The sequence below is a fragment of the Taeniopygia guttata genome, chromosome 10 (genome assembly GCF_048771995.1).
Source record: "Taeniopygia guttata chromosome 10, bTaeGut7.mat, whole genome shotgun sequence".
Lineage (NCBI taxonomy): Eukaryota > Metazoa > Chordata > Aves > Passeriformes > Estrildidae > Taeniopygia > Taeniopygia guttata.
In genome coordinates, this window is record NC_133035.1 from 18,070,886 (window position 1) to 18,083,244 (window position 12,359).

Genomic DNA, 12,359 nt, shown 5'->3' on the forward strand with positions numbered 1-12,359 from the left:
TGAGAAGAAAGGGGAGAAGGAAGGAGACTTAAGAAGGCAAATCTTTTCCTGAGAATAACACCCAGCAATGTGCCAGAAGTCTAAAGTACCAATATTCACTAGAAATGCAGAACCACTTGTGAGGGAGTTCACTCCAAGTCTTTAGTTCTCTTCAAGAAAAAGGACCACACTCTACATTTCTTCATCAACTCTCAAGCTCCCTTCTGGAAACTTCAGAGATTTCACAGCTCCATGCTTCTCATGATTGTTTTCTTATCATTTGCTGCATAAAAACTCTGGCTTTGGCTGCTCCACCCTATAGAGTGCTGAGTTTTACAGCTATTTGTGAAACAGCAGCGACAGTCTGGGTTTTGTTTTTACAATGATGATAATCCTTGCCCTAAAGAACTTACATTTAACAGCCATGTCTCATCTGTGACTCACTCAACCTGTGTCAAATAAGGCTGTGTGAAATAACAGCTCTGAGCCTGGTCACAGGAGCTTAAAATCTCTTGTGGGCTGCAAACTGCTCCCAAAGCAGCAGCCTGGGTGGGTCAGAGCTGCCCAGAACCCAGAGAGCTGCAGTTGTCCTCAACCTTGCACATGCTGCTGCTTTTCTGGGCTGAGATGACACAGGAAGTCCAAAGAATGGTGGTGTCAATTCCTCTACTCTGAAAAGCTTCTGACGGCAGGAAGAGCGTGAACAAATCCTCTGGAGTCTTGAAATGGGCAATAACTGATGCCACTCTAATGAAGGGGCCTGAGAGGCACTGCAGAGAGCAGAGGAGTGACAGAAACACAGGAAGGGGGGAAAAAGGGGCTTTGAGACAAACTGCTGCGAGTAGAAACGCCACACAGAGCTGGGCCTGGTGATGCACTCGGGCACACCACCAGAGCCAGGGCCAGGGAAGATGAGCAGCACAGTAAAGACATTGTGGGATACTAAAATCACAGAAAGGAGGCAGTGACAGTCATGGAGATGAGTAAAACGATTCTGGGCAGGGAGCCCACCACAAGAACAGTGCAGGGAAAAGCCACCCGTGGTGAGGACCAGCAGGGCACTCCATGCCCGAGATGCTACGAACGAAACCCAGCGAGCTGGGGGGTCACTGCAGAGACCTGAGCTCCTCGCTGGTGCTGCCACTCGAGCCTCTTCAGAACTGGAAATGCAGGCTGCAAAGGAGAAGTCTGAGGTTTGGGATTTCTAAAGCCAACACTGCTCTGTCTGCTGAGCCTTGTGCTGTCACAGCTTTTCTTCCGACAGGAATTGTGGAGCATGCGGTGGCTGTGCCCCAGCAGAGCAGGCACAGATAAACTTTTTGCTCCATCAGAAGCTCAGTGAAACACAACACTTTGCAGTTCACTTACAGTGGCCTGTTACTTGATGTTCATGAATGTAAAAGACATGGAAAATGGGAAAATGTCACTTTTACACGATGCCTTCCTAAAACAGCTGTTGCAACAGCTGTGTTTTTTCACACAGCTATTGCTTTATCTGAAATAAAATACCAGGCACATTTCATCCGGGCAACAAGAAGACCAGATAAAAAAAGATGACAGGTATTTAAATTGAAAAGCCCCAACTAAATGAGAGTGGACATACTTCTTGCAGAAGCTGTGTACTTTCATCATTTAAATGCTTCCTACCCTCTCCAACAGCTGAGCCCTAACACCCCACACTCACGGGCTACTTCTGAACACCCAGAAGTTTATACACTTCACACAAACCAACTTTAACAGTTCATGGCATTTAGGAGAATCCAGCATTAAGGCTAATAACAGAAGCTCATCAAACAAAACTGATTATGAGAAAGCCCATCTATTTCTGTCAGACAGCATCCCCAGTGCAGTTGTGTGCTAGCGTTGGTTATTCCAATCCAACATTTGGTTATATTGAATTTAGGAGCTCTTTGCCAGTTTCAATAGGACCAAAATGCTGACCTCCAGTAACTTATCAAATGCCAGATGGTACAGGCATTCACAGTAGAAGTCATTTCAACTCTGTATGTCTATATTAAAAATTTTATGCTGCTAAAAACTGTGGAAAAAGTTACTGACTCTACAAATGGCTAAACCACAGTGCTGGCAAAACATAAACTAGTTCCAGGTCTGAAAGAGGGAAATGTGGAGAGGCACTGTTAAGTCCAGAAAATCTCCAGGAACAAAAGATATTAATTAATAACTGCAGCTGGAAACTTCCTTCTCCTTCCTCAAAGGCTTCCCCATCACTGAACTGTGAACTGAAACAAAGCAACAGCTTTTGGGGGTAGGAACTCAATGTCAAAGTTAAACCCAAGTCTTTGCCAGTAATAGAGTGGCTCAGCTGCAGTATCTGTCACTGTGACCACAGCTCCTGTCACACAGGCAGAAGAATCCCCCTTCACCACATCTCATAAAAGGACAAAGCCATAGTTGCGTCAGGTCGTAAATGTTTGTGCACAAACTGTTCACCCTCTCTTCTCCTTTCAACTTCTCCCATATTTCTAAGGCAGACCCAGCAGCATTTGCCCTGGTGGAAGTGCAGCTCAAGCCCAGCAGCTGCTTTCATCCAGGCAGTCTGTAAACACCCAGGACTTGCTTCAAGGAGCCCAGCACACCCAGGCAGGAGAAGCCCCTGTCACCTCCAGGGAGGAGCTGCCAACTCCCAACAAACAGCAGCAGGAAACTGCCACAAGCAGGCTCCCTAATTTTTTTATCCCCCAAAATGCCAAATTTGCAGGCACATCAGTGTGGGCAGACCATGAGTTTCAGTAAGAGTGGTGGCTTGTCTCTGCTGACGTCAAGGACCTGCTGAGCAGGCGCCTGCAGGATGGGGCTGCCAACGAGTGCCCGGAGCAGCAACAGATTTGGGCTGCCAGGAGGCAGCTCCGCATGCAGGGTTACAGTGCCAGCCACCACGAGACATCTCCAGTTTGGGGAAAAAACTGTCACTGTCAGGGCAAACATCTGTCAGCCTCACACATTTCAACTGCAGTAAGAAACACAGTAATTGGATCATCCATTTTCCATGCTGACACCAAGACCTACTTGGCTAAAGAAGATAAAAGAGGCTTGGACAGTCAGAACTGCAGGCACTCAAAGCCATTTTGATTTCAGCTTATTCCCTTTCCATCTAAATAAAAATATCTGTTATGAATAATGAATGTTCCTCCATTTCCCTCCTTACTGCTACATTTCCTAATTTTTGTAGGTCTTTCCAAGGGTGACACTCGCAGGAAACAAAAAGCGTAGAACCCGTACACGCTGAGTTGGATGGTGATGAGGGAGGTGAGGGCTGGGGGAGCTGCTGTGCCACAAAAAACACCTCCCCACTGCCCCATCCTTACCTCGTAGGACCAGACGCACTGCACCCCCGCGAACCTCCGCACGCAGCGTCCCACCTCCACGTCCTCGTGCGTGGTGTACATCTCCCGCAGGCACTCGCCGATGTGCGGCACCATCCTCCGCAGCACCTCCCTGCTCATGATCACTCCTGGCCCCCCCATGCAGAAGTTCTCCCCCGGCTCCAGCGCCAGCTTCCCCATCTCCTCCGTGGTGCCCAGGCCGGTCTGCCCCAGGAACAGCGGCTCGCTGCTGTTCAGGCTCCTCAGGAAGTTCTCCAGTTTGTCCCCTTTGATGTAAACGTCGTCGTCAGCCCTCATAAACCATTCGTATTTGTCCAAGTAGTGGTCATGCATGTATTTGAGCATCATGAAGGATTTCTTCTGGGGTGGGTAGGAGTCATCTACACCTGGAAGCGGCACGATGGGGATGGGGATAGACGTGTCCGAACCCTCGCTGGAGAAGAATTCGACCTTGCCAGGAATGGTTTTGGACCACGTTCTAGATTGAAAAAGACAAGAAGGAGTAATTAAATAGCAAACCAGAGCAGAGAATGCTGCCACAGACTATGGTTCACCTGCTTTACAAATTTTCTTTTCTGAACACCTTAAAAGCTCATTTTTCACCACACAAATGAGGACGTTCACATAGCACATACAGCAACTGGTACAACATACACAAAATTGTTTTATGACAAGAGTCTGAGTACTAGTTTTGCACCTCCATATGTTAAAAAATAATTCAATAGCAGCAGTTCACTAGTGGGAAGCAGGATTCCTTAAGCACACTCAGTTTTGCACTAACAGCTTTTGATCACAAAATATGGAGGCGATCCAATAGGGCCAACAATTCACATACAACTGAATTTACTGCTTCCAAAGCTTCCCTGCAAGTTATTCAGCATCATAGCCACCTTCCATCCCCTCTAAGCCTCCCCAAAAGCTCAAATGTGCACTCAGAAATACAGACTTCCAGAGAGTAAATTCACATGAACTTTTAAGGAAACGGCATCCCTTGGGAAACCAACCAAACAGCAACTTCTCCAGATGGTGTGTGGAGAAGCAAAGCATAGAGCAGAAGTAACCTCAAGTGGCTTTGTCCATACCAGAAACGTTCTAAGAGATCCCTGTAAAACTCCTAATTCTCACAGTAACATGGTGCTACCCATCATCTGCACCTCCAGCAGCTTTCCAGACTCTTCACTCCAGGTTTTAGTGGAAAGGAACTGCACAGAAGAGGAGCCTTTCCTGTGCAGAGCAGCACAGCAACATCTGCTCCACACCTTCCCTGCTCCTCTCTGACAAATCCAACCCATCTGCGTGGGCAAACTGGGTCACTGAGAGCAGGAAGAGCTGCAGGATGATTCCTCAAGGCAGAGCACAGCCTCCTCCAGGAGGATTTTCAGTCACGTAACTGTTACAGCCTTGCCCTCAAAAATTATTGATTTTAAACTTGCAGTACCATTTTCTGAGATTCTGTCTGGGATAAGAGATCACATACCCCTCACAGAAACTCACAGAAAACTATTTTAGTTGGTAAACCAACAGGTTTTGCCCTTTTTATATACAGGGAGAATAATTCATAATTCTATTTGGCAACTATACTCAGAATATAACCTAAAGCTGATGTGAAGAGACTCTCAAGGTAAAGGACACAGTATTCCCTCAATACATCACTGTCATTCTGACCAGATGCCTGTCAGCACAGGCTCCTTGCCAACACCTGAGCAGATTTTGGGCAGCACAGACCATCTGAAATATGAAATCTCCAGAATTACCTATCATATAAAGCCTGAAATGTAAAAATACTTCAGGAGAATTATTCCTTAAGTTCCATCAGAAAATGCAGAGGTTATTAGTGAGACTACCTAAACATCAACTTTGACACCTTAACAGTTTCTCATTTATTCCACTGTGTGTAATGAATATCATCCAATTACTTTAAAAGCTTTGTCTCCTGGATTTCTTACTGCCATGGCTAGTGTTTCGTAGCAAAAGTTTAGATCCAAGCTTCCCAGAAGAGCACAGAGTAAAGCAAATGGAAACATTCCCACTGACTCCACAACAGAGGTGGTGAGGCCTTAATCATCAGTGAAGCAATTAATGCACAGTACTGGTTATAAATCATATCCTGTTAAAGCACTGAGAATTGCCCATTTCAAAAGGAGACATGGTCACATCCTGAACTTTCACTAACTATTAAGGAAGTTCTGCTGTTCATTTTCGGACACCCACACTCCACATACAAATAATCTCGGATCAACTCCCAGTCTAAGCTTAAAAGACTTTTCTTCACTAAAGATGCATTTAAATTTTAGTGTGACAGAAAGAAAGGACAGAAGGAGTTACTGAGGAATGCAGCTCATCCACTGAGACACAGCTTTGGGTGGACCCAGGACACTCTGCAGACAACCACCAGGTTGAAGTTACAGCCTAAAGTCCTATGGAAATTTCTGTTTATTTACTTTTTTATTCAGAAGTAGACAATGTATTTTCAGACTTGCTCTTCATACCTGAAAGATCTGCCTTTATCATGACTATAATCTATGGGCAATACAGGATGTCTTCCATCACTCCAAGCTTTAGCTCCTTTCTGGAAGTCATCAAGCCCTTCTGTTGATTCCCAGTTTAAATTTACTCCTTGCTCCCCAGCTAGGTACCTTCACCTCAGGAACCACCAATAATTGCCAAGAGAAGAGCTCCCATTTAACAGAAAGGGAACAAAATGCACGCACATCCATGAACCCTGGCATGCTTGATTCCCAGTCTTCTTATAGCACTAAACCCCTCACCTCAAAGCCAGTTTGAGCCCATCTTTCTGTATGAGCCATATTTAGGTTTCCCATTAGACCAGGTGTAAAACAGAGACATTCCTGCATGTGTGAGGAGCACAAAGGGGACAGAAAGATCGTGCCCTAACAGCTTCCACACCCCAAGCACCTGTGTGTGGCCACCATGTCACTCCAGCCTTGGGATCTCATGTCAACCACATCGACCGTGCACCAGCACAGCTTGACTGAGCCTTTGTTCACCTCCTGCAACAACACAACTTGTAGGATGAGACAGCTCAACGTGTTATTTGTGACCGTGGCTTTGTTTGAACCCAAAGGGACGAAACCCTCGCACATGGAAAAACAACCCAAGTGTCTGCGTCACCAGAGCACGGCTGGGGCACAGCCTGAGACAATGGAGCCACCACAGGCTGCTCCTCACGTCGAAGCCACAGCTCCCTGTGGCCCTTTCTGGGGACAGAACACAGGGAGAAGTTTGCTCAGGAAACCTGGTGCTGCACTCAGCCAAAGAAGCCAAAGCACAGAGGGTGAGATGAACTGTGAGCAGGTTTTTCTGGCCCCAGCTATCAGCAGAACTAAGGATTGATGAATGCAGGGATGAATTCTGATCAAAGCTGCTTTTAACTTTTTTATCCACTGTTGCAAATATTCAGACCTGGCTCCATCCCAGCAATTCTGTAGTTTAGTATGTAAAACCTACTTTTTTTGTCAGTCCTCCTAACTCCACTGTAGTTTACCTTGTCTGCTCTCAGGTTATGGGCAGCAACCTGACCCTTCAGCTCCTGAGCACAGAGCTCTTGTCTCAACACCTCCCCACCTCTGTGGCCCCACCAACATCCCCCTTCCACCAGCTGACATCACTCTCCTGGTCAAGGTTCCTTCAGTGTAAGACCTGCAGGTTGTATCTGCAAAAGAACTGTTTGTTTGATAACAAAAAACCAAAAAGAATTATTGAAATTTGACACCCTCTTTCTTCCCCACCACCCTGTCACCCTGAGCTGTTTAAAGGACACATTGACACAGCATTTCTGCCACCAGACTCCTGTATCTGCACCTGCAGAGACCACCTGGGCTGCAGTGATCGATCACTGAGGGCTTCAGTCAAAGCCATTTCAACTCTGTCCAAAGAGAAATATCAGCTTGTGAATACAACTGATACTGCACTGAACTGGTCATTTAAAAACCCTGACAGATCCCAACCTTATCTCCCCCGTGTAATCTGAATCTGCTGCTTAAGCAGGAGGATGTGCATGAATCAGGACAGCAGGGCTCTCCATTACCCTCCCCAGGAGGTAAAAAACCTGCACGATGCTGTGACCTGGTTTCTCTCCGTGCACAGGACACAGAACTCCACAAACCAGAAGGCTGTGTTGACAAGGAAATCAAAGTGAAAATTAAACAAACACACACTAAACGGGTAATGCTTCCTCAGAAACAAAGCTCCAAGCAGAGGACATGAGTCCAGTGATGCTCCAGTATTGGTGGCCACCAAATCAATTTTACCATCCCTCCCTCACCAGTTTTGCATACTGGATATCCTACATGTACCCTAGGCTAAGCAAGTCACAAGCAAACTGAGTGAAAAGATTTTATCTTTTTACCTGGATGCCAGGTACTCATGAAATACAGAAAACCTTGTGCACACCAAAAGTGCTAAAAAACCCCAATATTTTCTAAAAAGTGACTACAACTATAATCTTGAAATGTTGTCAGAGTTATTTCTTCATTTAAAAAGAAGCTTAAAATAACAGCTTGCAGTAGGGGCAGCACAGATCTGGAATGTTTTATCTTCAGTTTCCAGTATTTATTATTTATTTGTATTATCTTGCTTATCAACTCTGCAGACTCTGCTGAAGCACAGTCAGTGGCGTTATGCAGACAGTGCTCCCTTTGTAGAGACTCAAGCTGAAGACTGACAAAAATGTATTTGGTTTTTGTCTGCAACTCAGGAAGTTTCCCTCAGAGGAGATCAGAGAAATCATTTAAAGTTTTGAGAAATAGTCATCTTGTATAATTATGCTGAAGAAAATCATAATTTGTGAAGAACTCAGCAAGACAACAGACATGCAAGACTGATGTCTTGAATGCAGCTAAATTCCATGTTGAATTAAGGCTAGTTTGGCATCACTGTTCTTCAAGGCCCCATTCTTCCAACGTTTGCTACATGGGAAGCAATGAACCACAGCTTAGGCAGGAGAACTGAGCTTGGAAACCAGCACACTGCTCCTGATGTGGTATTGTAGATAACACATGAGAGGTCACCAAAAAAAAAAGCATTTTTTTTTAAATTTCCAGATCTCTGTCACTACGATCTGAATTACAGAATTCGAATTTTGAGGAAAAGCTCCTTTTCAGGTTTCTGCAGGATTGCTTTAATGGAGAACCCAAGCAGATATCACAGCTCTTGGAGTCTTTTGAGCTAAACTCCCCCAGTTTTAAATGATGCTGGTTTTCTGTCCATGCATATCCACCTTCCTTTAGGACACGGGGACAGAAATGGATCCATCACCCACAGGCACACAGACAGCCAGTGGGCCAGGCTAAGATCAGAGCCCAAGTGTCTCAGAGTTTTGGGCCATATGCTTATTTTGGGGGGCGTAGATGACTTTGTTTTACTTACCCCCCACCCCGTATCAATGACAGTTGCTCTGTGTGTTTCTTTCATACCGTTCCTTAAACATCCTCACAAATTTTAGGTTACTGGCCAGAAATTCCAAGTACATCATGTGTCTGCTGGAGGGTACCTGAGCAGGACACCGAGTTCTCACTGCTGCAATACTGTGGTACAATTCACACATGAAGTAAAACACGTACTGTGCTGGCAAGACATCCAAAGTCACTTCACAGGGCCCCCTCCCAAGAGGCAGGAGCTCCACAATCCATCACATCCCCTCACCAGCGACCAGAACAGGCCAAACCACCCGACAGATGCAGATCTGAATTTAGGAGCAGCACAGCAACGTGTAAGTGCAGGCTTAGACAGATAACACTAGACAGATAACACAAACTCCCCCACACCCAAATCCTTCTGGCTGCCTTTCACTTAAGCTCTTCCGAGCACTCAGGTATTTGGATTCCAGCTTCCCGTAAGCCACACAAACAGAGGCAGCAGGTTGGGAATGGAGCCTCCATCATCTGCCACAGGGCAGGGATGGCTCAGCAGCAGCCCCGGGCATCGCTCATGTCCTCGTGGCACTCGACGGTGCCGTGGGGACAGTCCCAAAAAGAGAATTGCTGCGGCTGTGCTCCTGCAGAGATGCTGCCAAAGGCCAGCCGCTGACATCTCGCCATTAACTGCATTCACACCGCTCTCCTGCCACGTTTCCCAGGAAATCTAGTTGCTACGCAAACGGAAAAAAAAAAATGGGTTAACTGCCTGATATTTCTGTTCCTGAGACAGCAGACTTAAATCTTCTGGGAGACTGCTTATTCCCATCCTCTCCTTCCTGCAGCTCTTTTAGGACAACTCCCCTCCACTGCAAAAGCATTAGCACATATTGTTGCACTTTCCCTGAACCCCAGCCATCCCTTTAACTCCTTCCTGCCCAGCTCTGTTCCTGACTATTCCTTGTCCTTCCAAGTGACACCGTGGCTCCTGCTGCTGCACTTCACCGGCCTCCTGGAAGGGAACCGTGCTAACCTGGCTGTCAGATGCAATCACTGCTGAGGCTGCAAATCTGCCCTCCCAAAACCTGTGGATCTAAAGCTCATTCTCTGCCTCACAGACTACAAAAGCAGGACTGTTACAAAGAGCCGGCGGCTCCCGAAAATCCAGCAGGCCTGTTTTGCCTTGCAGTGGTCATTTTGCTCATGATTGATGTTCAGGAAGTGGATTGCTTCCCCTCTTGTTAGACCCTATCTGGATTCACAGCAGCCAGGATCAGCAAATGCTTTCCGCTCTGGTCCCTTTTAGCTGTGTCTGTAAATGGCCTTTGAGCCACAGCAATTTGGAGGTATTCAGCCTCTGAATCCCTAATTCCTTTCGGTGTGGTATCAAGGCTCTGCACACGCTGCCACCCCGGGAATGCCTTGCTAGCAGCTTCCCATTTCACTGGCTGTGCCAGCGATTCAGCTCACCAGGATGCTTTGTCAATGTAGTAATCCCAGCAATTGTCTGCTTGAGTACTTCATGGCAATCAAAAGCCATTTAAGATTTCAGGTTTGTCTTCCTCTTCCCCCCTCCCCATCTTCCCCAAGCGATGTCTTCCTGTCACCAGGACATTAGCTCATTTCTTTCACCAGCGGAGGTGAGAAAAACGCATTTAGCCCTACTAAGAGTCTCTTTATCCGTCTCTTCCAAGAACAGACATCATCTCTAGAGGTTAAACCAAAATAGCAGTGCAACAAAAAGCGATACTCAGATCTCCATCTAAGGGCTGAAAGAGCCCAATTCCGTTCGCTGAATTTGTTAAGTTGCATCTTTAGCCATTGTTTTGTGAGAGCAGATGTAGCAGATCTTGTTCTCTAGACCCAGCTCCGCCACAGCACCAGACTGTTCAGCAAGCACAGGCAAAAACCAGGGACAGGAATCCTTCCCACACCAGCAAAGAGTATTCCTCCCCAAAGAACACTCTGGACAACACAGTGATAAATTTCCCCTTTCAGAATTCTTGACGCAAAATCTGATGGATGCTAGACAAACTATTCTGCCATAAAACCTGCTACACGATGTCCCAACACGACTCCAGCCTCTCTGTATGTAAATCTAAATTGCACAGCCTGTGAGATTTGCAATCCAAAACGCTCCATCCCACATGGTGAAGGAGAACATAACCCTGAAGAAACAGATTCCTTCACCCATTTCAAAGCATCAATCATACGCTTTCTGTAACTTAATTACAGGTCTACTGCTGGAAGAAGGAATTAAGTTTCCATTAAAACCATTGCTGGTGGACAATACGCCTCAGATTGCCCAAATAAAGCAATTTTACTGCGTTGGATGCTGATATAAAGGCAGATTTCCTGAAACCAGAGCTGAGCTGGGTTAGTATAGTATGATGGCCTATCATACATAATTTTGCCACCCTGCTCTTACTGGCCAATAGGGCCAAGTACTTTTCAGCCAGGGCAGGCAGAACGTGGAGAAGGGTTTGTTCTACCACAAGACTAGAGGGGGTGTTTTATTAACGATCTGCCCCAGAGGTCCTGGCTGCTCCTCCGAGGGTGCTGCCTCAGCCAGAGCTGGGGTATACCCGAGCTGACATTTTAGCTCTTAACTCTTCCCGATTTCCCAAGCAGGCTTCCCGTGCAGCCTCCCAGCACTGCCTGCTGGCGCACACACCGGAGCAATGAGCATATCCCAGCATATTTCAGCAGAGCAGAGAGTTGCACCAAAGCCACAGACACATCTCTCACAGAAGAGATTATTATCCTGATGCTGCCGAGGCTTTGGACAGAATTCCCGTTAGCTCGTGGCACTCACGGCCATGCCCAGCCACACCTGGGGACCACGGGAAGCTGCACAGTGCAAAGCACCAAGACTGTCCCTGCTCCAGAATTAGGGGTGCTCAGGTAACAAACACACGGCTCGGAGACCCTGGCTCCCGCATTAGCTCAACCACTCCGAAGCACGGAGCGTTTCACCCAGGCTGACTCTCCTCATCCGAGCTCTTTCACTACCTGGTCCAGCCTCAGCAGCGGCTGCAGAGAGCCGAGGTGGGTTTTACTCTTTGTTCCCAGACGCCTTTTCTGGGTCTCATTCCCGAGCATACGCTTTCAGCTCAGCACAGTGGTCTTTGCTTCCCTATCCAGGGGATTACAGCGGTCCCCAAACTTTATTTCTGTTACCGTCAGGCTGTCAGCTCGCTCCGCAAGCAGCAGCCAAGGATCGCACCAGCGTGGCGCAGCTGCGCCCGAGGCAGAGGCACCGAGGGACACACTCTGATGCCCGTGTCTCCGCCGGTGACCGGCAGTCACTGTCCCCTCGCATCGGCGGGGCTGCCTGACCCTCAGGCAGGGTCACTGGGGCCACCTGCCCGGTGGAACCCGGCTGAGCCAGACCCTGCGGGAGCGGCAAGGCGGCTCACGGGACCCCTCGCGTCCCACCGAGCTGCCCGGGCAGCGGAGCCGCGCTCGGGCACCGCTCGTCCCGCAGCCCGCCCGCAGCGGAGCGCCGGGGCTGAGCGCGCCCCGAGGCTCGCCCGCACCTGCCCCGGGGCCGGCGGGGGCATCCTCGCTGTAAGGGCATCCCGGGCCGGGCGGTTTTACTCCGAGTGAACCGGCCGACCGGCCCGAGTCCAGCTGAATGGGAGCGAACCGAGCCAAGCCC

At 47.8% G+C, this 12,359-nt stretch overlaps 1 protein-coding gene across 1 annotated transcript in view; it reads right to left on the minus strand.

Annotated features, from left to right (window-relative positions):
• The window catches only part of CHSY1 (chondroitin sulfate synthase 1), a 74,778-nt gene that overhangs the window by 61,852 nt on the left and 567 nt on the right, over positions 1–12,359 (minus strand). Inside the window, exon 2 of the mRNA XM_030281644.4 lies at positions 3,306–3,801. Coding sequence (XP_030137504.2) covers positions 3,306–3,801 — 496 coding nt within the window. The remainder of the gene's footprint in view (positions 1–3,305; positions 3,802–12,359) is intronic.